This window comes from Chiloscyllium plagiosum, unplaced genomic scaffold (genome assembly GCF_037043375.1).
Source record: "Chiloscyllium plagiosum isolate Xiang-an unplaced genomic scaffold, Cpla_swu_hap1 HiC_scaffold_5, whole genome shotgun sequence".
Taxonomy (NCBI): Eukaryota; Metazoa; Chordata; class Chondrichthyes; order Orectolobiformes; family Hemiscylliidae; genus Chiloscyllium; species Chiloscyllium plagiosum.
This window is the reverse complement of record NW_028270143.1, coordinates 2,700,829-2,726,542: the sequence shown is the minus strand read 5'-3', so window position 1 is coordinate 2,726,542 and position 25,714 is coordinate 2,700,829. Positions and strand designations below refer to the sequence as shown.

The following is a 25,714-nucleotide window of genomic DNA, read 5'->3' as shown; positions in this document are numbered from 1 at the left end:
TTTGCTTGTGAGTTAATGTACAAAATTCTTGGGCACTCACTTCCTGCATTTGAATGCAGCCTTGTAAAATGTCAAACAAAAATGCATTCAAAATAAGAGTAGAAAATGTTTTAAGAACTCAACAGGCCAGTCAATATGTCTTTCAAGAAGAAAGGCTTGTTATTCTATCTTAGATGTATATCCTCCTTCAGATTGCTGACAAATATGCTATTTCTAGTAAAATTTGCTATTCCAAAAACATACTAGTTGAAATCTTAGTGCTGAATGGGCACAATTTGCTAAAATGGATTTGCTGGCCACAGAGTACCTGTGCTTCAGTGTAAATTTTTAACCAGCACTTTTGTTTCTGATACCAATTCAGTGACTCTGCATGGAAAGATATTTGGTGAGTATGGGATTGGGTTAACTGTGAACTGCATACCATGTTTTTCTTTACCTTCATACATGCATTACTTACCTGACCGTATTTTATTGCCCATCTCCAGTTGCTCACTGGGCAGTTAAGAGTCAACTGGATTGCTGTGGATCTGGAGTCTGTGTAGGCCAGACAAATGAAAGATGGCAGGTTTCCTTCTCTAGAGGACATTAGTGAACCAGATGGGATTTTCAGGACAACTAATGATGGTTTTGCGGTCTATCATCATTAGACTCTTAATTCTAGATTATCATTGATTTTGAAATTTCATCATCTGCCATGAAATAGTGGGATTTGAACCCAGGTCTTCAGAGCATTACCGGTCACTGCATTAATACGCTTCAACTCCCCCCTCCTAGTCCACCGAGGACATGCAGGTGCTTGGCCACCTCCATCGCCAAACTCGAACCACTCAATACCTGTAGAAGAATGCCTAGTCTTCCATCTTGGGAGCCTGCAACCACACGGAATTATTGTGAACTTCACCAGTTTCCTCCTTCCACCCCCCCCCCCCCCCCCCCCCCCCCCCCAAAAATCCCTAGGCCTCCAACTCGGCATTGCCCTCCTTATTAGATTACATTCCCTACAGTGTGGAAACAGGCCCTTCGGTCCAACAAGTCCACACTGACCCTCCGAAGATTAACCCACCCGTGCCATTTCCCTCTGGCTAATGCACCGATCACTATGGGCAATTTAGCATGGCTAATTCACCTGACCTGCACATTTTTGGACCTGTGGGAGGAAACCGGAGCACCCGGAGGAAACCCACGCAGACACAGGGAGAATATGCAAACTCCACACAGTCACCCAAGGCTGGAATCAAACCTAGAACCTTGGTGCTGTGAGGCAGCAGTGCTAACCACTGAGCCACCATGCCGCCCATTATCTGTCCATTGTCTTTCCCATCTATCCACTCCACCTTCCTCTCTGATCTATTACCTTCCCCCCCCACCCTCATCTACCCATTGCATTCTCAGTTACCCCCAACCCCCTCCCATTTATCTCTGCCGACCCACAAGCCTCATTCTTTTGGAAGGGCTTATGCCCAAAACATCAATTCTCCTGCTCCTTGGATGTTGTCTTTTCCAGCTCCACACTCGTGACTCACTGCATTAATAGTCTAGTCATAATACCTCCAGGCCACCACCTAATGTGTAGGTAGCAAACTTAATATTGTATATTAAAGTGGATGTGTTGTTTTGGGATGTTTTGTTGTGTTGTCTGTCTTTTTCCCATCTAAAGTGGTACATCAGAGTTAGTTTACAGTTAGTAACTTGTAAGAAAATGAATTACATTTAGGTTTGTCCCGATGTAGCATATAGCAGTTTAAAGAGTGATCTGAACAGCTAATCTCTCCATGAGAAATACTTTCCTGTATTAGCTCCTTGTGCAGGCTTTGGAGTTGCATTGACTCCTTTTTTTTTCCCAGGCAATTTCTACACCTCTTGTATGCCTTACAATCTGACTATTCAAGCTAATTGCTTTTTACCAAAAGGCTGTCTTTAAATTTCTTCTTCTAATTGCAAGCTAAGGTAAATCTTCTAGATGCATTTCCCTCATGATATTCAAGTTGGACTGCTTGCTTCTGTCAGCAAACACTTCATTCAATAGAAGAACATTCTAAGCCAAGGCTCTGCCCTGAATCATTATCCCTACGGCAAACTGGTGTGCCTTGGAATTATTTGAGCAGAAATGCCACCAAACTTGGTTTACTTCAACACAATCATATTTTGCAAACTATATGAATAGTTCATACTGTTAATAACTTTCTTCCCAAAATTGCTAGCTTTTGTGCCTTGACAATTGGGCAATCCTTTATTTAGTGTTTACATTTCCAACTGTGACATAAAGCCAAACAATGTTTATCTTCAAACTTTAATTATCTGCAAGCTAGAGTTGCTTATCACTTTCTCAATTCATTCCCCCACTCTTTATCAAGTTATGCTCTAAATCATATGAATATTGAACTATCCCCATCTTCACATCATTCCCTTATCAGGTGCAGTTAAAAGATGAACTTGTGATGAATTCTGACTTGAATGCTAGTATATTGTACTTAATCCAGAAAACTACTTAAATTTATCTTTGTAACTGAATCATGGACTATGAATTATCAGATCAGAATATATTCTGTGAATCTTTGGATAGCCAGAGACCTGGGTTCAATTCCTGCCTCAGGCGACTGACTGTGGAGTTTGCACGTTCTCCCCATGTCTGCGTGGGTTTCCTCCGGATGCTCCGGTTTCCTCCCACAATCCAAAAAAAATGTGCAGGTTAGGTGAATTGGCCATGCTAAATTGCCCGTAGTGTTAGGTGACGGGGTAAATGTAGGGGAATGGGTCTGGGTGGGTTGTGCTTCGGCGGGTCGGTGTGGACTTGTTGGGCCGAAGGGCCTGTTTCCACACTGTAAGTAATCTAATCTAATCATAAAGCTTATTTGTAAAATAATCTTTTCTTCCCTCTATCTGCTATGTAAAGGAAAAACGGAAGTGCCCCCCTCCCCTTCCAAATGGTCCACCAATTTCCAGTGGAACCACAAATCATGAAGAGCATCACACTGGGCCAGAACTTGAACGCACTGGAAGGTTTGTTTTCCATTTGAAGATATTTTTTTCCTTTTTGAAGTTAGCATAATTGTACGACATTGACTGGAGTACTCACTTACTTTGATTTGTTCATTTATTTCATCTGGACACTCAAAAGCAAAGATAAAGTTGCCATGGTCTCAGAGGACCATTATATTGTTGCTGTCTCATTAGACAGATTTCTGGTGGTGGTTTAACCTGAGGATCACAAACCTTGGTGAAGGGAAAGGTTGAGAAGGAGAGTCGTTCTTGGTCACACCAGCCAGTACAGGAACTGAATGATACTCTGCCAACAGGTGACCCTCTGGTTAAATCATCACCAATCGCCTCTCTTTAATGAGAGAGCAGCCTAATAGTCCTCTGGGATTATGGTAAGTGTATGAGTATTTTGCATGATGTTTTAGTTTTCAGCTTGTAACTTCATGGATAAATGCAAATATGAGCCTAGGTAGTTAGTATTTTGTGACTTGTGGCATTCAGTGTTACCCAAATGATATTTAACCTTTAGTACGATAAAAATGTAGCAGCACAAGGAAATTGAAAAATAAATGCATTGTGGAACATTTCTGGGGACATATGGAGGAAGATTTTTTTTTAACATGGGAAGCAATTTCCTTCTTAAGGTATGTTTTTGTTAAAATGAGCAAGGCACGATTTCCAGAGGTGGCTTCTGAAGTTTGAGTTATTTTTCACATCATATTCATTAGGAGACTTTAACATCTACTGTTTGTACTCTATAATAATCAACTATCCTCAAATTCCATTAGCGCTGACAAGTTCCAGTCCCTCAAAAGCTGAATTATTGATCTGTATTTACTCCAACCCTTTCAATGAGATGTTGACAATCTTTATTTCCTTCATAGAATCATTACAGCGTAGAAGGAAATCATTCAGCTCCTAGACTCTGTCGGCGCCAATCTGCAAGTCTTAATACTCTGTCTTTTTCTCCCCCATAGCCTTTTCTCTTCAAACTATCTTCCTTTTGAAAACCATGATCATATCTACCTCTAACATGCACTCTAAGGCATTCCAGATCCTACTCACATTACATTGCAACAAAAAAGGTTTTCATCATTATGTTGTAATTGCTTCTTTTGCAATAACAATTGGTGTTTAGTTCTTGACTTTTCTGCCAATAGAAACTTTTCCTTCCTTCCTAAATGAGCGACATGGGTTTTGACCAACTCTTAACATGACTCCTCGTATTTTCTCTAATGAGAACTGCAACAGCTTTCTGCAGCCTATCAACCTAACCCAAGTTTCTTATTACCTGCAATCCTTTTCTTGAATCTTCCCCACTCTCTCTGATAACCTCCTTCATACCCTTCCAAGAGTGTGATACTCAGGATTAGACAGAATAGTCCAATTGAGGCCAAATCAGTATTTTTATAATGCAAGAAAACTGCATGTTTAAGGTGTCTTAACTTCATTCCATATCATTTTTTCAACACGTACAACATAAAGCCATGTGTTTTTTTCCAAATGCATCAAATTTAAGTCCAGTTCCAAATATGCTTTTGGCAATGCCTTCAGTGACACAGTTCCTTAATTTGTCTCAAAACGTTACATCAATAAACAGTACAGTCGTTCTCAATCAACATTCTTGACATCCCTGTTTTCTTATTTCAAATTAAAATCCAAGTTGTTTCCAAGAAGTGAAAACATGAAATGCTCAACAAATGCTCAGCTTGGATGAGATGAGCAGTCCCAGACTGGAAATATGATCTAAACTAATCTCTCCCCACACATGCTGTCTAACCTGTTTAGTTTTTTAGTATTCCTTCATTCACTGCTATCTAGACCAGCATGTGTTGCCCATCCCTAATTGTCCCAGAGCCATTATAAACCATGTGTATTAAGTGGAGACACACTACTGTGAGAGAGGAAGTTCCAGGATTTTGTCCCAGTAAGAGTGATGGAATAGTGATTTGGTTCCAAGTTGGGGTAGTGCGTCCATATATCCCATATTTATGGTGTTCCCATATATCCACTGCCCTTGTCCTTCTAGCTGGTAGAGGTTGCAGTTTGAAAGGTGATAAAGAACCTGACTTTAAATGTAATGCATCTTGTATGCGGTTAACACTGTTTCAGTGGTGGAAGGAATTAGTGTCAATCAAACCAGCTCCTTTGTGCTGGATATTGTCAAGCTGCATGTGTATTGTTGAAACTCCACTCGTGCAGGCAAGTGGAGATTATTCAATCACACTCCTGATTTAGGCTTTGCAGGTAATGGACAGCTACTGGCAAGTTTGGAGGTGAGTTACTTGTCACAGAACTCTTAGTTTATGACCTGCTTTTGCAACCACAGAATTTGTATGGCTTGTGCAGTTTAATTTTGATTGCTACTGTGTTTCACCTCTGGTATTAACCTATGGACAGTGCAGACCAAGGGGTGGTGATGGTGCCTGAGATATTGTCTGAGAATTATGATTCCTTGAGTATGATGATATCAGGCTGTTAACTAGTCTTTGAGACTGCTGTCCCAGTTTGGGCACAAGCACCCCCTATGTTAGTACGGAAGACTTTGCAGAGTAGACAGGGGGGCTGCCTGCCATTGTTATTTCTGGGTGTTCTATGTGTCTATATTCCTTTTATCAGACTTTGTAACAGTCAGAAACAACTGAGCTAGCTAAGCCACTTCGGAGGGCAGTTAACAGTCAACCACATTACTGTATAAATGAAGCCAAACAAGGTGAGGATGACAGGGAGATTAATTAACCAGTTTTTTTTATGATAACTGACACCAGTCTAAGGGTCAGCATAAATAAGAATATAACACAGCTTTTATTAATTGAATTCAAATCTCCCCATATGCCGTGGTGGAAGTTTAGCCCATGTCTTCATGCATGTTGGCCTGTTTCTCTGGATTCTTAATCTACTGACAATACAACATTGCCTCCACCTCTTGCCAAAGTAAAGCAATGAATCTTTAAATATTTTGAACTTGTTTTATCTATGTTTTAAATATATTATCCACACATAAAACATACCCAGTCTCCATGGGTCTTCTCACTGGCTTTGTTCAACTCCTTGGGAATCTTTTTCTCTTATTCGCTGTGCTCCCTCCGACAAATGTATCAGGTTTATAGAACATAGAACATAGAAGAATACAGCGCAGTACAGGCCCTTTGGCCCTCGATGTTGCGCCGATCCAAGCCCACCTAACCTATACTAACCCACTATCCTCCATATACCTATCCAATGCCCGCTTAAATGCCCATAAAGAGGGAGAGTCCACCACTGCTGCTGGCAGGGCATTCCATGAACTTACGACTCGCTGAGTGAAGAACCTACCCCTAACTTCAGTCATATATCTACCCCCCCTTAATTTAAAGCTATGCCCCCTTGTAATACCCGACTCCATACGCGGGAAAAGGTTCACACTGTCAACCCTATCTAACCCCCTAATCATCTTGTACACCTCAATCAAGTCACCCCTAAACCTTCTTTTCTCTAATGAAAACAACCCCAAGTGTCTCAGTCTATCCTCATACGATCTTCCTTCCATACCAGGCAACATCCTGGTAAACCTCCTCTGCACCCGTTCCAGTGCCTCCACATCCTTCCTATAGTATGGCGACCAAAACTGCACACAATATTCCAGATGCGGCCGCACCAGAGTTTTATACAACTGCATCATGACCTCAGGACTCCGGAACTCAATTCCTCTACCAATAAAAGCCAGTACGCCATATGCCTTCCTCACCGCACTATTTACCTGGGTGGCAACTTTCAGAGATCTGTGTACATGGACACCAAGATCCCTCTGCTCATCCACACTACCAAGTATCCGACCATTAGCCCAGTACCCCATCTTTTTGTTATTCTTCCCAAAGTGAATCACCTCACATTTAGCTACATTGAATTCCATTTGCCACCTTTCTGCCCAGCTCTGCAGCTTCTCTATATCCTGCTGTAACCTGCCACATCCTTCCTCACTGTCAACAACTCCTCCGACTTTCGTATCATCCGCAAACTTGCTCACCCAACCTTCTAACCCCTCTTCCAGGTCATTTATAAAAATGACAAACAGCAATGGTCCCAAAACAGATCCTTGCGGAACACCGCTAGTGACGGCACTCCATGAAGAAACTTTGCCATCAACTACTACCCTCTGTCTTCTTCCATCCAGCCAATTCCTAATCCAAACCTCCAACTCACCCTCAATGCCATATCTCCGTATTTTCTGCAGTAGCCTACCATGGGGAACCTTATCAAACGCCTTACTAAAATCCATATATACCACATCTACCGCTTTCCCCTCATCAACCTCCTTCGTCACCTTTTCAAAGAATTCAATAAGGTTTGTGAGGCACGACCTGCCCTTCACAAAACCATGCTGACTATCCTTGATCACATTATTCCTATCCAGATGTGCATAAATCCTATCCCTTACAATTCTCTCTAAGACTTTGCCCACAACAGAAGTGAGACTCACCGGCCTATAGTTACTAGGGTTATCCCTACTCCCCTTTTTGAACAAGGGAACCACATTTGCTATCCTCCAGTCTTCTGGCACTACTCCTGTAGACAAAGAGGACATAAAAATCAAGGCCAATGGCTCTGCAATCTCCTCCCTTGCTTCCCAGAGAATCCTAGGATAAATGCCATCAGGCCCAGGGGACTTATCTATTTTCACCTTTTCCAGGATTTCCAACACCTCTTCTCTACATACCTCAAAGCCATCCATTCTACTTATTTGTGACTCAGTATTCACATCGACGACAATGCCCTGTTCCTGAGTAAATACTGAAGAAAAGTATTCATTCAGTGTCTCCCCAATCTCTTCCGCCTCCACACGCAACTTCCCACTACTATCCTTGACTGGACCTATTCCTACCCTAGTCATTCTTTTATTCCTAACATACCTATAGAAAGCCTTAGGGTTTTCCCTAATCCTACCGACTAAGGACCTTTCATGTCCCCTCCTTGCTGCTCTTAACTCTCTCTTCAGGAAAACTAATTTTCCAGCATTCAGTCATAATTTACTCCATGACGTCTATTTTATTTGCAATTGGTAATATCATATTCTAGGGATGCTGTTATTTTAGTTTCTCTTTTTTTATTAAACAAGTAAATGCTAATTCTATTGTTCGTCAAAACAGACAATTATGTGCCTGTAGGTTTCCCAGGAATGTTGGTGACAGTGATGCTATTGCAGAGTTTATGTAGGTTTTTTAAATGAGAGAGTTTTATTGATGCCAAAAGAGTCAGGTTTTTATGTGCCTAATTTAAAAGTTCGTTCATGATTATTTTGTGTGTTTTGTTTTTGCAATAATTATTCACCTGTAGAAGCTGCTAGCTGACATGCTTTTCCTTTTTGTTCTGAGTGTAGAGCAATAGAGAAATTTTATAGTTATTCATTTTTCTATTCTTAGCCATCTGTATTTATCATACTCAGTGGGGAAAATAAAATTTCAAAACCTCTGGCTTTTCTATATTTAAACAAAGAAAATAATTGGGTAAATTCAATTTCTTCAGATTTTATCATGCCTTCATGCTTTCTAAACTAAAAACCTTGGGGTTAATGTACAAAATTTTTTCAAAATAGTAAGTTAAGTTTAAAATATTTGGAATGTTTATTGCTATAAAAACTTTGTTCTTAAGTAGCTGTATGCCGTCTGAGCTTCTACAAAAAGTGCAGTGATTATTCCTCAGTTTGCACAGGGGACTAAAGGTATATTCAGCATCCTTCTTGCTGAAGGTGGTAACAAATTACATGTTTCCCATACCATATGAGAAACTGGCTGTATGTGTTACATTATTGTTTTTATATCAGCATTGACATTTGAGTTTTCTTATCTTTAACTCAAATTTTGGAATTTATTATTCAGAAGATGATTGTTGGGTATGATCAGATTTAAATATATAAAAAGAAGGAGAAGCCAAAGCGAGCGTAGGTCCCTTAGAGAATGAGGTTGGGGAAATAATAGGGAACCGGGAGCTGGTAGAAGAATTGTATAATACTGTACATCAGTCTTCACAGTGGAAGACATCAAAGGCATTCCAAAATTTCTAAATAATCAAAGGGTAAAAGGAGGAGAGGAAATGAATGCAATAACAATGACTAGAGAAAAAGTACTAGAGAAACTAGTGCGACTAAAGATAGGCCTCTGGATCTGATTGGATTTGTGCTGGGATGTTAGAAGAAGTTATTACAGATATAGACACTTGTAGTAATCCCCCAGGAATCTTTAAATTCTGAAAAACTCAAAGGATTGGCAGCTTTTCAAGTAACTATAATTTAACTAAGCCAGCTAAGCTAACATTTGTTGGGAAAATGTTAGAGGTTATTACAAAGAATGTAATAGCTGAGAATTTATACATACTAAGGAGAGGCAACATGGCGTAAATGGAATATTTGTCTTTATTTCATAGCAGTATAAAAGTAGTGAGGTTTTGCTAAAAGGAGATAAAGAGGACTGTAGATGCTGGAAAGTCAGAGTTGAAGTGTGGTACTGGAAAAGGCGCAGCAGGTTAGGTAGCATCTGAGGAGCAAGAGAGTTGACATTTCGACCTGCTTGCCTTTTCCAGCGCTAGGTTTTGCTAAACCTATACAAGGGGCTAGTCAGACTGTAGCTGGAATACTGATGGCAGTTTTGGTCCCCTTATTTAAGGAAAAATATACTGTCCTTGGAGTCAGTCCAGAGGAAGTTCACTTGGCTAATACTTGATATGGTGGGACTGTCTTATATAGTGAGGATGAGTCAATTTGAGCATATACTTGTTGGAATTTATAAGTTGAGAGGTGACCTTATGAAGCATGCAGGATTCTTAGGGGATTTGACAGAGTAGTAGCAGAAGGATTCCCCTTGTGTGAAAATATGGGACAAGAGTGTGTAATCTTGGAATTAAGGGTCACTCATTTAAGACAAAGATGAAGTGAGATTTCTTCTGAGGGTAGTGAATTTGTGGAATTCTTTACTGCAGAGGCTGCAACATGAAGTATATTCAAGGCTGAAAGAGAAGGCTTTTTAATTAATAAGGGAATCCATGGTTACAGGGAACAAGCAAGAAAGTGGAGCTGAGGATTCAGATCAGCCATGATCTATTGACTGGGGAACAGACTTGATGGGCTGAATGGCCTACTTCTGCTCTTGCATCTAATGGTCTAATCTTAAAGTTGGATTCTTTGTTAACTCTCTGTAAGGAATCTGTGATTGTTATCCTATGTAATTTCGACCCATCTGGTGGTGTTAAATATGCTGTGCCACTGTCTTCTACTCACATTTAAGATAAAATTCTAGATTCAAATGTTTTATGAAAAGTGCTAAATTAATCCCTACAGGTTCTTTGGTGGCTTAATTCGTGACATCAAAAGAAAATCGCCATTCTATTTGAGTGACTTCAAAGACGCATTTAGCCTGCAGTGCTTGGCATCTATTCTTTTCCTTTACTGTGCCTGCATGTCTCCTGTCATCACATTTGGAGGGTTACTAGGGGAAGCTACTGATAACAATATAGTGAGTATCTAAGACATGAATATAGTTTTTTATGATCTTTATGATTTTAGTTTGTGCTGTTTACTCTACAGGATTGAATTCTACCAAGAATGATATTCTTATTATAATTTTCTCAAACCAGGTAGCCTTTTTTTATAATTATTCCCTGCAGATGATTTGTTTGAACATTTTAGATTTTGGGGAAAAAATTGTTGAGAGAGAAAAACTTTTTCTGGTTTTGGGGAGCTGGAAATACTGATATAACTAAGGGCACGGTGGCTTAGTGGTTACCATTGCTACCTCACAGTGCCAGGGACCCAGGTTTGATTCCACCTTCTGGAAACTGTCTGTGGGGTGTTTTCACATTCTCCAGCGTCTGCTTGCGTGTTGTCTGGGTGCTCTGGTTTCCTCCCACAGTCCAAAGATATGCCGGTTAAATGAATTGGCCATGCTAAATTTCCAATAATGTTCAGGGATACGTAGGTTAGGTGCATTAGTTGGGGTAAATGTAGAATAATAGGGTAGGAGAATGGGTCTGGAGTGGGTTACTCTTTGAAGGGTTGGTGTGGACGTGTTGGGCCAAGGCCTATTTCCACAGTGTAGGGATTCTATGATTATTCAGGAAAGTAGTTTAAGGGTTTATTATGTGCAAAAGGCAGTGACAGTCTGGCAGCAATCTTTCTTTCATTTAAAGCAGTGCAGGGTAAAGATTTTGCTGGGCAGCATTGTTAAAAGGCATGGAATCGATGCTGATGAACGGAGGTAGAATCCAAATCACCACGATCTTGTGAACTGGAAGGACAGAATCAAGGTGCAATATGGTCTACTGTTGTTCTTATGTCTATGGAAAAATAAACCTGTGTTAAAGAAAATTTATGCCGTTTTGCAGCACAAAATGTTTTAATCAATTTTAATATTTGAGATGTGGGCATTGCTAGCAAAGCCTGCATTTATAGCCAATCCCTAATCACCTTAAAAGCCACCATGCACGCAATTTCCATGTAATGTAGGCGCATCCATAATGCTGTTAGGTAAGGAGTTCAGGATTTTGACCCACTGACAGTGAAGGAACAGTGATGTAGTTCAAAATCAGGATATTATGTGGCTTGGAGGGGAAACTAGGTGGTGATGATCCCATCTATCTGCTGCAGTTGACCTTCAAACATTATGGTGGTTTGCAAAGTGCTTTTGAAGGAACCTTGGTTCTTCATTGCCATTAATGAAAGCAGATCACTGTACAAGCATGAGTTTACGAAATGCCGTTTCCTTCTGAGGTGAAGCCTGAAGTTGATGATTCTGTTTAAAATTACATGATTGATAAGTAGCTTCACAATATTCTGAGTCATTGCATTGGATATAGAGCACATAAATTGTCCATTTGGACCAGATAATTTATGCTGATGTTTACTCTTTCTAACCTCTCTGCTTTTCCTTGTCTAAATATATAATTGTAAAACCTGTTCCCTTTTTCTTTAAATTTATCTCTATTATTTATTTCAACCACTCTCTACATTCATGCCATCATTACTCATTGGATAAAGCCATTATGTCCAATTCCTATTTGATTTCATGTGTTTTTTTAATTCTTTTGTTGCGTGTGGGTGATGTTGGTTACACCAGCATTTATTGCCCAGCCCTAATTGTCTCCTGGGTAATTAAGAGTGAAACACATTGCTCTAGGTCTGGAGTCATGGGTTGGCCAGACAGGTAAGGACAGCAGCTTCCTTCCCTATTGGACATTAGTGTGTCAGATGAGTGTTTTCTATCACCCGATACTGGCTTCATGGTTGTTATTAAACTGTTAATTCCAGATCTTTGTAAATTTTCTTCCTATCTTGTATTGATGGCCTCTTCCTCTTCCCCACTAGTGGAAATATTTCTCTCTACATTATCTTTATTAGACTCAAAGGAGACTTGGCCTGCCAAGCCTCAGCTGATATATATCTTTACATTTTTAGTATCATGTTTGTAAATTTTCCTTATTATCCCTCCAGTGTGTCTGTATTCTCTTCATTATGGCAACCAGAACCTATAGGGTTTGATGTAGATGAGGTTTAACATAACTTTCCTATTTAATATTTCTGTCACTCGTAAACAAAAATGCTTGATCATTTAAATGGCTTTGCTAACTTCTGGTTACTTTGATTGGTGTACGTATAATTCAGTATACCTTTGTTCTTCTGCTACACATGACTTGCAACATTTATGACAGAAGTGACCTTATCACAAAAATCTACTGTCTTATATTAGTTGTGTTTTAGTTATTTGTAAGTTATTTGCCCGTTCTGTATGTTTATAATGTTCTCATTTAATTTTTCTAGTCCTCATTAGTACTAATAACTATTGAACACTCTTCTTTATCCACACCGCTTAAAAAAAAGAAACAATTTCTCCATTTACAGAAGTTCACATTTTAATGTACATTAAAATGGCAGTGATTCCAGCACAGTTCCTTGCAGGACATATTTTCCCACATTTTGTCACTTGTAACTGCCCATTACCACCTCTGTGCTTTGTTGCTGGAAGCCAGTTAACAAATCCATTCTGCTACTTGTCCATGACTCTTCTGTGATCTTCATTAACCTATTATGCAGCATCATATTGAACATGTTTCGCAAAGAAATTGCCTCAAGTTCTGATGAAAGGTCATCAATCTTTCTGGCTCACCATTTCACACTAAAATTCCATATGCTTTCATATAGAAGAACATCAGTGTATGCTGTCCTCTCCAAACCCTGCACCATCCTGAAACTGGACACTATATTGCCATTTCTTCATGGTTGCTGGGTCACAATCATGAAACTCCCTCATTGACAGCACTTGTGAGTGCACCTACATCCCAGAGAATGCAGCAGGTCAAGGATAACTCACCATGACCTTCAAAGACAATTTAGATGAACAGCCAGTGATACCCACAACCTGTGAATGAATTTTAATAAAAATTGGGGCAGATGCAGCTGCAGTCGAAATCTTGATTCTATCCAAACTTCTGTGCAATATGTGGTGTGTTAAACTGTAAACCTGAAAACTTAATTGTAATTCTTCTGAAACTGATTGTAGATTGCTTCACAATTCATAGAACATTCAGGATGCTGCTGAAGCAATCTGCAAAACAACTTCTTTCCAAAGCAAAACTAGAAACCAGAAACAAAGAAACTACATTAAATAAATGAAAATAAATTTCTGATTTGCTTTTTCTTCCAGAGTGCAATAGAATCTCTCTTTGGGGCTTCAATGACAGGAATTGTGTATTCCTTATTTTCTGGACAGCCGCTTACAATTTTGGGAAGTACAGGACCTGTATTAGTGTTTGAAAAAATACTATTCAAGTTATGCAAGTAAGAATGTTTCCTTTTATTTAGTACTATTGAGAAGAAAATTATATTGTGCTGTAAAATGTAATACATCGTGCAACTGTGAGGGTTGTGTAGAAGTTGACTTAAGCAAAGGTACTAAATATGCAGTCTTAGAACAGCAAGTAAATGACATGGTGTAAATAATTCATTTTGCTGGCTTGTGTCACTTGTCAAAGTCGAATTTTGTTCTCAAATCTATTAAAATAAGGGTCAAGCATGAACAATAAATCAATTCTCTCTTGAAGTGGGGAAAGAAAAGGGAGGAGAGCTGTGATTATTTGGCACTCCTTCAAATGTGCTGAGTAAAATCAAATAAGGATTGTTTTGCAAATCCCAAGTGCAAACTTTAACATTAACTTGGTCTTGCTATTATAATGAATTTTAGTAATAGAATTAAAAAAAAAAATTCATCTACCACTTGCTGGAATAACAGTGAGTCAAACAGAATCCAAGTTATCAGCCGTTCCTTTCGGTAGAATAAGAAATCCACTAGCATGAAGCCTGTGACAAGTCAAACTTCCAGACTGGCAATTCTAGATTAGTCACATTTAGATGTGAGTGACAAATGATCGTGCCAACCAATCAATGGAGTTAGGTCACAGTAATATAGTCTTAGCACATTTTGAATGGTGTTCTATAATTAAACAACTCATTGGCGGAGAAGGCTCCTTCAATATCCTGATCATTAATGAAGGGAGAGTTCAGTGCATCAATACAACAGATCGGGCTAAAGATTTATTTACTCTAATATCAACAACACTGACGTCTACCTGACATACTGGATGGTTGTAAAGGTATAAGGTAAAGATATGTCCTGCGCACACAAAGCAAGATGAATCCAGCCCAATCAGTTACTACCTGTCAGTTTACTCTTTTGATCATCAATGAAATGATGGAAGGCGTTCTTCAACTGTATCACAAAGAAGTGTTGATACTCAGATTGGGTTCCACCAGGAGCCCTTATCATCTCGCCTCATTAGAGCCTTGGTTCAAATCTGGACAAAAAAGCTAAACTCTAGAAAGAATGTAAGATTGACTGCTCTTGACATTGAAATAGCATTTAATTAAATGTGTTGTCAAGGAGTCCTAGAGTCAATGGGAATCCTGGGAAAATCTCAGTTAGTTGGAGTCATTCCTTGCACAAAGCAGCATGATAGTTATTGGAATTCAGGCATCTCTGCTCTGCAATATCTTTGGGCTGCTGCACAGTGGTAGCAGTTTGTACCAGCTACAGGATGCACTACAGACATATACCACGACTACTTACATGGCACCTGTCAAACACTAACCACTGCCATCTAGAAGGACAAGAGCAGCAGATACATGAGAAGACCACCACCTGCAAACTCCCTTCCATCAATCTCTGTCATGATTTGGAAATTTATCACTGTTCCTTCTGTATCACTGTTAGAATCCTTTTGTATTTGTAGAATAGATTTTTTTTTCCCTAGAGCTAACTACAATGTTAAGTCTTATTACTGTACACCATCAGATTCTTGTAAGTATAAACATTTTGAAAAATAGGCACTTTTAATATTTCCTGCATAACTGTTTTTGTTTTGGTTATTTTGACATAGCATATTTGTAGATAGGTCAGGTTACATAAAGGGCCTGATGCTCCATTTACTATAAATCTATAGGTGAGCCACATGTTCAGTTTGACACATTCATTTGTCACTAATGAATCCAGATTTCAGCACTGCTTGTAGTGTTACTGTTTGTTTAACACAGTCATTATTGATTTCTTATTCATAAAATCGTATCATGGTCTGCCTCAAAATTATATCTCGTTCTCTGGAAACTACAGACTGGTGGATCTTGCATCGGTGGCTGGGAAGCTATTGGAGAGAATTCTTGGGAATGGGATTTATGCACATTTGGAAAAGCATGGCCCAATTAGGGACAGTCAGCATGGATTTGAGCAGGTCAGGTCATGTCTTATTCACCTCCTCAAAAATTTCAAAGGTGATTGATGAAGGTAGAGCAGTGGATGTTATTTACATGGATTTTAATAAGGCTTTTGACCAGGTCCCTCGTAGTAGGCTCATCCAGAAGATTTAAGATGCATTGAATCCATGGTGACTTGTCCACATAGATTCAGAATTGGCTTGCCCATAGAAGGCAGAAGGGTAGTAGTGGAACATTAATTTCGGGCTGGAGGTCTGTGCCTGGTGGTGTTTTGCAGAGATCCTGAGATGGGTACCTTTATGTTCTTTCTGATGGTAAGATAAAGTCTTTTTTTATCTAATTTGGATCAGAAAATTCAGGTCATGCCTCCATGTTATTCATACAGTTATCCCAATATACTGGCTGCTCGTGGATTCATATTGTTTTTGTTGTGATATTGTCATATAATAATAGGTTCCATTTTGCACATGTTTGGGACATCCCAAGTGAAAAATCCATTTTCATATATATCAGTTCCATATACAAACTCTAAGTAAAAGCACAGTACTGTAAATGTTGGATATGTAAAATAAAAACAGAAACTGATTGACTAACTCAAGCAGGTCCTCAGTATCTGCGGAGAGGAAAACTGGAATTATTGTTTGAGCTCAATATAAGTCATCTTTGGATTTCTGCTTGGTAATTTAGTCTTAATTGCTTTTATGCTCTTCCTTACTCTGAAATTGTATGCTATTTTCACACTGTGCCCTATCAAGTTTTGTTTTTTTTAAGATGTAAACTATTCTAAATCCCTGTCAAATTGTGACGCTTATTTATGATTACTAAGTACTGGATTTATGTTGTCTGTAACTAACTAGAAAAGAGTAAATGAAGGATATTGATTTCTTTATTTAATGAGCAGGCATATAAGAATCCATCATACCTCTGGCACATATTGATCTGAAGTTTCATTACCTACATCTCTTCAGGGGGGAAAAGAGCAAGGCATCCTTTAGGCACCAAAGTTGATTTGAGGCCAATGCAATTATGTTCCATAACACAACAGAAATAGAAACAGAAGTAGATCATACAGCCCGTTGAGGCTACTCCACCATTTAGTAGGATCATGGCTGAACGAACTCACCTCATGTCCACTTTCCTGCTGTTTCTTCTTTCATGCGTTTGGAGTTTCTAAGTAAACCACTTTGCGTTTGGACAAAACCTGGGTTTAAATGGTGCAAGGATGAAAGTTTGAATTAGATTGAAAGATTGCAAATGTAACCCCTTTATTCAAAAAGGGAGGGACACAAAGCAGGATAAGTATCGACCAGTTAGCTCACATCCATCTGTTTATCTGAAGATTCAGTTCAATGCTGCCTTCGTGGTTTGCTGACTGCACTTGTTGGGATGGATGCTGGATTGTAAATTGGACCTGAAAAGTCACATCCAGATGCAAGAAGCCGTTACTAAAAACATTATAGGGCACATAGAAAAGTTAAAGGTAATTGAGCATACAAAATTGTTTTTGTGGAAAGGAAACTAATGCACTGTGGATAAAGGGGAATCTTGAGTGATATATTATACTTAAATTTCTGGAAATCTTCATTAAAGTGTCACATGAATGATTATTGTGAAAATTAAAAGCTTCTGGTATGGGGTAAAAACATTAGCATGGTTAAATGATCAGCTAGCTAGCTAATAGAAGCACAGTATAGCTACAAGTGGGTCGGTCTTCTCTTTGGCAAGTGGTAATAGGTTTACCTTCTCAATTTAAATAAGTTACTTGGTTTAAAGGATTGAAGTTATGGTTACTAAATTTACCTTGAGATAAAGATAGGTAGGAAAAGTAAATAAGAAAGTTGCAAATGGGTTGGGTGAGTTGGCAAACACAGAGAAAATGGAGGTTATTGTGGGGGAAATGTGAAATTAACAGCAGATGTGGAAATAGAAGTCACCTGTTTAAGACAGCTGAAGAGATTTTTCCCTTTTCTTCGAAAAGGGCCAATGTCTTTTGAATTCTCCTCCTTTAAAAGATCATGGAAACTGAGACCTTGAAAATTTTTCAGGCATAGGTAGATAGATTTTTGTTAGGCAAAGGATGAAAGCTTATTGTGGAAAGTGGAAATTTGGACTTTAAGATTGCAATCCAATCAGCTATGATCATACCAAATAGTGGATAGCTGAGGAGCCAGATGGCTGCCTCCCACTAACTCTGTGTTCATCACAAATGTAACTGTTTGTGTGAACATTTGTAAGGATCTCTTCCCCTGGCTGCCAAATATCTGTAAATTTTACCCTGCAATAATGAAGAAAGATGCTTCTGAAGTATTATAGTGGTGTAAAAACAAGTCGTCATCTCATGATAGCCAAGACAGCAAGTACAGATAATTCAATGTGAGACAGTCATTCTAGTACATTTGAACTACATGTTGCCATATGAAACAGGCCTCTAGTTTGATTTATTTATATATTTTCTTGCTGAAAAGCTGATTTAAATGCATATTTCTTCTATTAACAGGGAATATGAACTTTCGTATCTCTCGCTTCGTGCCAGTATTGGGCTCTGGACTGCATTGCTGTGCATAATGTTGGTTGCCACTGATGCAAGTAGCCTAGTTTGCTACATAACGCGCTTCACAGAGGAGGCCTTTGCTGCTCTTATTTGCATTATATTCATTTATGAAGCACTGGAAAAGCTCTTTACTTTGGGAAAGAAGTTTCCATTTAATATGCAGAATAATCCAGAAACACTTACCCAATACTCGTAAGCAGAAACTTTTGACAAATTTTCTTCCATTTTTGTAATATAGACTGAACTATTTTCTGTGACTCCCACTGCATAATATTGGTTTTTAAACTTTCATTGATTATATTGTAATTCATTTTTAATTGAGAATTTGCTGTGTGCCCAGCCTTTTAGAATGCCCTTACCAAGAATGTCTAACCTGCCGCATCATAAACCTGAGTTTTGTTTTTATAATTTGATCTAACTTGTACTACTTCCATTAACTGCTGGTAACTTTTACATTCCCTGTAATTTCACTGTTGAAAAGTAGTACTGTCTTGTTATTAGTTGGTGATTTGACATATTAATTGTATGATGGTTGCCAAAATGGCTACCTAGTTCGATTTGATCCATACATTATTTTAAAACATTCTTTGCAAAGGATATGTGAAAGAAAATTTATAGCATCTTTATGCATTCTGACCTCTGTCTCAAGATTTTTTCCTGACTTCCATTTCATTAATTTTGCAATCAGAAGTTTGTGTTTTCTGTTTATTGGTCAATTATATTTAACAAAATAAAGCCTTTGTACTAAAATACCAATATTTCAATCTTTCACCTTCTTAGCTCTACCAGGCATTCTGAATATTTCTCTCCATAACTTCTGTTCCTTATTTCTGCTAATATTGTAATGGAATCATTCATCATTTTTCTGCAGTGCTTGATTATTCCTGGTCTCAGAATGGGGTGCAAATGTAGTGGCCAAAACTTTGAAGATTTGCAGAGTTCCAGGTTTAGCAAAAAAAGGTTCTGTTTACATTTTATGGTTTTATCTACTTAAACTGCTACCTTAATTACAATTTTACTTTCACTGCTAGGTAGTTCTTTTATTTACTTGATTTAAGATTTATTAGGAGAGAAGCACATCTTTGAGTTTATTATAGAGAAAATGCATTTCTATCACTTGTATTAGTCATCTCATCACTAAATATGTAGGACAGGTGGAAAATTGCAATTTGAAGTGCTACCTTTCCCCACTTTGATCTGTACAAATCCCCACACAAAGGGTTGAACAAACTCACCTCATGTCTACTTTCCTGCTGCTTCTTCTTCCATGCATTTGGCGTTTCTAAGTAAACTTCTTTGTGTTTGGACAAAATCTGGGTTTAATTGGTGCAAGGATGAAAGTTAGCCAGGGCAAATAATAAATCTTGGGATCTTTAAACTACTGTAACTGTTTTAATGTTACAAATAAAATTTCTTCATTCACCATTTCAGTCAAATGCCACAGGAAAAGGACTTGTATTTCAGCTGAGGTTCAAATTCTTTTGTTTCAAGGCATTCTCAAATTGTGTTCGCAGATCATGTTTACTTATGTTTGAGTTGGCATACATTTACCTTTTGGCCAAATGGCTCATAAGAGGTGAAGTATTCCTCATCTGGTTTCCATCCAGTTGCTAGACGAAATTGCTAATTTCAGATCTATTTCAAGACAGTTGAGGAGTTGAAGTCAGGTCCTTGCCTAATCTTTGTGTCACAATAATGCCCATTTACTAATGGATGCACTACAATGCTCTGAAATATTTTGCATTGTTTTGAGCATTTCTTCCATTGTGTTAATTGCACTGGAATGCCTGCATTTCTCAAAATTGAACATTGCACAAAGGAAAAATTTAGAGAATTTAGAATTTGACTTGTGATGAAGGAATATGTGAAGCAGCATTGTAATAATAGGACAATATTCCACTGAATTAGTTTAAGCCCATGTTCAGATGTGTTGGAAATTGTTTTACTTATTTTAATAAGTAAAAATTTCAGTTGTTGACTTGTTGCCTTAACATCTGTATATGTAAATTGTTTCCTTTTCTGTATGAGTGGACAGATTTGTTGTTTTACCCATTTTTGATGAGTGGGATTTTAATCCATACTCTGTATGTTATATATACTTATATGATCCATGTGTTGGATTAATGATAAGGTTTCATTCTTCAATAGAGGGGATTCACCATTCAATATGATTATGGTTGATCTGATCATGACCTCCAATTTCACTTGCCTGCCCTTTATAACCCTTGACTCGAGTGTACATCAAAAGTTTATATAACTTGGCTTTGGAAGTGCAGTCATTGAAGATATACAGTGTTCTCTGGAAATGGAGCATTCAAACATTTATCAACCCGCAAAAAAATCTTCCTTCTCCTGAACTTAAGTGGGAGACAACTTCATTCTGAAACTGCCCCCAGCTCTTACCCTGTCAAACCTCATAATCTTAGGTTTTATAAGATGACCTCTTTCGTTCTTGTAAACCCCAAAGACTGACAGGCCCAATTTGCTTAAGATTTGTTCAAAGGCAACCTCTTCAACCTGGTGAACCTTCACTTAAATACCTTCAATACAGTTATAGAATCTCAAAATCATACAGTACAGAAGAGGCCTATGAAGTCAATACTGCCAATAATTCAATACTATCTACACCAGTCCACTTTCATGCATCAGATCCACATTAAATGTTATGACATAAATGCTCATCCAAGTTCTCTCTCAAGGTTGTGAGGCTAACTGCCTCGAACACCCTTCTAGACAGTGAATTTCAGAGCCATGCCATTTCTGGGTAAAAACCGTTTTTATCAAATCTTCTCTAAACCTTCTACCTTTCACCTTTTTTAAAAAAAAATTGTCCTTGTTAGGGACCCTTCAATTAAGAAAAGCTGCCTTGTATCCACCTTGTCCATGTCATTCTCTTTCTCTCTCCCCCCCACCACCACCCCATATAACCTTATTCACTCTATCAGGTACTGCCCGATCTTCTCTACTCCAAAATAAAACAACCTGAGCTTATTCAATCTCTCTTCTTAGCTTAAAAACTCCATCCGAAGACGCATCCTAGTGAATCTCCTCTGCATTCCCTCCAATGCAATCACATCCTTCCTATGGTATGATGAGCAGAACTGTGCATACTACTCCACTGTGGCCTAACCAAAATTTGTTACTGTTCCAACATAATCTCCCTGCTCTTATAATCTATGTCTCAACTGATTAAGGGCAAGGTTTGCCATCTTAACTATCCTATTAACCTGTTGCACTGTCTTTGAGTATCTCTGGACAAGCATGCCAAGATCCTCAGTTCCGCTGAGTTTCTTAGTGTCCTACCTTTCTACTCCCTTGGCTTGTTACTTCTACCAAAGTGTGTGACTTCACACATCTCAGGCTTAAATTCCAATTGCCGCTGATATGCCAATCTGACCAATCCACTTACATCCTCCTATAAGCTAAGATCTTTGTCCTCAACATTAACCACCTGGCCAATCTTTGTTTGATCTGTAAACTTACTTACTTATTCCCCCGCCCATACTTCTCATCTGCACCACTTACGAGTATCGCAAAAAGTAAGGGATCAGCACTGATCCCTATGTTATGCCACAGTACTCTGGGCTCCAGTTGCACAAAGAGCTTTTTAACCACCACCTGTCTCCTGATGCTAAGCCAATTTTGGATCAAACTTGCCAAATTAACCTGGATCCTATGAACATTCAACTTCATTATTACTTGCCCATGTGAGATCTTGACACACTTGGTCACCTTGAGTAATTCAAGTAGATTTATTAAGTATGACTTTCCTCTGACAAAGCCATGCTGAAAATCCCTGATGAAGCGTTGCCTCTCTAAATGGAGGTTAATTTTTTCCTTCGATATTTTCTCAAATAATTTCCCAACAACTGATGGGAGCCTCACTGATCTATCTGTGCTACCCTTGTAAAGTGGGACTACATTAGCTGTACTGCAGTCCTTTGGCACTTCCCCCGTGGCCAGAGATTATTTAACATTTGGGCCAGAGCCCTGTTATTTCCTCCCTCATCACCCAGAGCAACCTGGAAAAAATCTCCATTAAATAAAGAGGCACCAGTATTCTAGGTATGATCTCACCAATGCCTGTACAGTCGTAACTAAACTTTCTGTTTGACTTAATTGTCTGCTGTACCTCCATGCTTTTTTTTTATTCTTGAGGATACCCAGGTCAGTCTGTACCACAGTATTCTGTGATCTCTCTTCATTTATGCCATCTGCTTTGCTTTTCATTAACAAAGTGGGCAACCTCGCATTATGCTTCCATCTGTCAAATTTGTGCTGCCTTGCATACCCTAACTATATGACTTTGCAGACTGTATCTTCCGTTGTAACAACCTTTATAATCAGCAAATTTAACTGTAGTATATTTGCTTCCTCATGCAAGTCACTAGTTAATATGGATTATAAATTGTTGACCCAGCACTGATACTTGTCTGACTCTACAACCTGAAAATGACCCATTTATCCTGCTCTGTTTCCTGCTTGTTCTATTATCCTTTTTTTATGCTACTGTATTATCTTCAACACCATGAACTCTTAGCTAGAGTTGTCGTGTTTTTGTGTAGAACCTTGACAAACATATGTTTTAAAATCCAAATAAGTGGCATGTATTGATTTTCCCTATTATCAATCCCTAAGAACTCTGAAGCATTGTCACACAAAATTCCTTTCACAAAATTATTTTCACAGATTTGTATTAGACCTTAATGTCCTGCTATTACTAATGGTTTGTAGCATTTTTCCCAAGAACAGCCAAAGCATCTGCTAACTCAGCACCACTGTTAAAGAATCTAGAATGCATGCAGTCAAGTTGAGGAGAATTGTCAGTATTTAGTCCTAATAGTTATAATACATTTTTTTTATTATTATTATTATTATTGATTGTTTTGAAGTTCTACTTTTGTTCCTCCCTGATTTCTTTTATTGGGTTGCTTTGTCATGTCTTTTTCCATGTTGTGAAGACAAGTACAAAATACTTATTGCAAGCCACTTGGCCTTAAATGGCAGAGCAGACTTGGGTCAAATAACTTATTTATGCTTTTAATATGTATGTTCGTACTTACAAGAGTAAGTTTTCTATAGAATGGAAAGGGTAAACTGTTCCCATAAATTTTCCATATCAACAAATTATTAATCATTGAACTTGCTGGAGAGAAATTCGTGCCCTTTTCCCAACATAAGTGGTCTTATCAGGCATCTCAAACAATAATAATTAACTTCTCAGCCTCAACAGCCAAAAATAATGACCTGCTTCAGAAGTCCAACATATACAGTATGTTGCTTTTGAATGTATTAACAAATAAGGATACTTCAAAAAGAAACAGTCTTTGTAAATTCCCACACTCTAATCCACGTGACAACTGGCTAGTTTGTTGTAAGTTTTACTGACTGGAACTGTGTTTTCTGGAGGGACACAGTAATCATATAAATGCTCTAACCTTGCATTTTAATTTTCAACATTGAGCCTTCATATGCCCTGTATTTGTGATCCTTTGACTCAAACGTGTCTTCAGGATTGTGTCTCATCTTTGTTAAGAAGGTGCATTTCTTCACCCTGGGCATTTTTCCCCTACTGCCAGAATTCTTCGTTCATTTCTCTGAGCAGTGTTACAATCAATGGTAGTGATACAACAGCAATCATTCGTTACTGCAACCTCCGAACCTAAAATAATTTATTGTTCTGTAAGTGGGTCCTCATTCCCAAAGGGAATCTTGCAAAGTCTTATTCAGCCTCCTTCAACCTGTGCCAACTATCAAGCATTCTGTAATTTTTCTAGAGAGAAAGAGACATCTGATTCTGGTTTTACTTCATTTCTAAACTTTCATCTGTAAGCCTCTTGCAAAAACTACTAGGCATTGCGCTCAGTAATTTTCATTATCATATTTACCAGATTGTTTGTCTGAATGACAAGAATACACTCCTGCAGTAAATGCAATAATTTTCTCCAATGAGGCAAAAATACATTAAACTCGTTATTTAGGACAGTTTCTTTTCAATCTTTAAGAGCTCAGTCTGTTCTGCTCCCTCTCGTTTTCGTGTAGAAAGTGAACTCTTAGAAAGCATCCTGCTTGTAATTAATACACAAGCAGTTCACTTTGCTTTCCCACAGTAATAATTCCTTTGTTTCTTCCCCTCAACCAAAAGTAGTTATTTTTCACTTGTGTATTGTGGAAACATGTTAAAATTGCTACCAGCATCAGTGGGTTTCTGTTTGCATTTCTTATCTCATGGCACCTGGATCACGTGGATATGTATCCAAGCTGAGATGCTTATTGAGAAATTTCCATTTTACTTAACATAATTTCAAAACATACAAAAATTCTTGTAAAAGTCTAGATTCAAGATAAACTGCAGAAACTCTTTCTATATTGTATTTGCCAGTTAAGTGTCATTCAAATTTCTACCTCTTATTTTTTTAATTGTCTTTTCCTTATTTTGCCAATCTTCTGGCCGACCATTAATCTTTATAGTATTGTGTTCCTTTTTTTGTTAATTCTCTACCATTCTTAGTTAGCTATGTTGATTTATTTTTCTCAAAAAGGATTTCTTTTTCAGAGTTTGTTTTTGTTGAAAGTTATGACCTGTCTCCTTTTAATCTTTATCATTGCGTGTCTACCATCTTGCTAATTAATCTATTTTCCCAGCCCACTTAAACAAACTCTTCACACTTCTGTAATTTCTTTTATTTAATCCACTTATTTTACAGAAAATATTCTCATCCTTATACTGAATATGAAAAACACATGTTATGATCGATCTTTCCTGAAGGATCCTTTATATTAGATCATCAATGCTTTTCTGTTCCAAATTGCTAGGACTAAAATAATCTGGTTGGTTAACAAGAATGTTGTTCTAAAAGAATAATCTGTCCCAAATATCATCTTTGAACTCATTGCCAAGGCTGCTTTTGCCACTTTGATTTAGCTACATGTATGAAGATTACATTTTTCTGATTATTGTTGTATCTTTCTTGGTTATCTTTCTTGGTATGTACTCTGTACTGTGGTTCAGAGCTATGAGAGATCTTCAAAACTACTCCCACCACTGACTTATTTCCTTTTGTTGTTTGTCATCTCTGACTAACTGTATCTTGATCGTCTGAGCCATGATCATTAATCACTGCTAATCTCACTCTTGTACTAACTGAACTACCTCCAGCACTTTTTGCTTTCTTCCTGTTCTGTTGAAATTTCAAATGCACTTGGAATTTACTTTTGCTTTAAAATCAGAGGACCAGTACAGATAAAATTAGTTCATCGTAGGAATTGAGCACTTTGTGATTTCCATTTGCTTGTGATATTTTTTAAATGTAAAATGTTTTAAATTTAATAAATTTTCTTAGGTGTGCCTGTGTTGAACCATCTAATCCTTCCAACCAAACCCTTGATATCTGGTATCGAGAAAATATATCTGCAGATAACATTTCATGGAGGAATCTTACAGTTTCAGTGAGTAT

At 38.1% G+C, this 25,714-nt stretch overlaps 1 protein-coding gene across 18 annotated transcripts in view; it reads left to right on the top strand.

The window, feature by feature from the left end:
• The window catches only part of slc4a7 (solute carrier family 4 member 7), a 158,413-nt gene that overhangs the window by 99,438 nt on the left and 33,261 nt on the right, over positions 1–25,714 (top strand). For all 18 annotated transcript variants that reach the window (XM_087986926.1, XM_087986917.1, XM_043689482.2 and 15 more), the window contains 5 exons: positions 2,894–3,000; positions 10,289–10,463; positions 13,647–13,780; positions 18,204–18,449; positions 25,601–25,706. In XM_087986926.1, the coding sequence (XP_087843052.1) occupies positions 2,894–3,000; positions 10,289–10,463; positions 13,647–13,780; positions 18,204–18,449; positions 25,601–25,706 (768 nt within the window). The remainder of the gene's footprint in view (positions 1–2,893; positions 3,001–10,288; positions 10,464–13,646; positions 13,781–18,203; positions 18,450–25,600; positions 25,707–25,714) is intronic.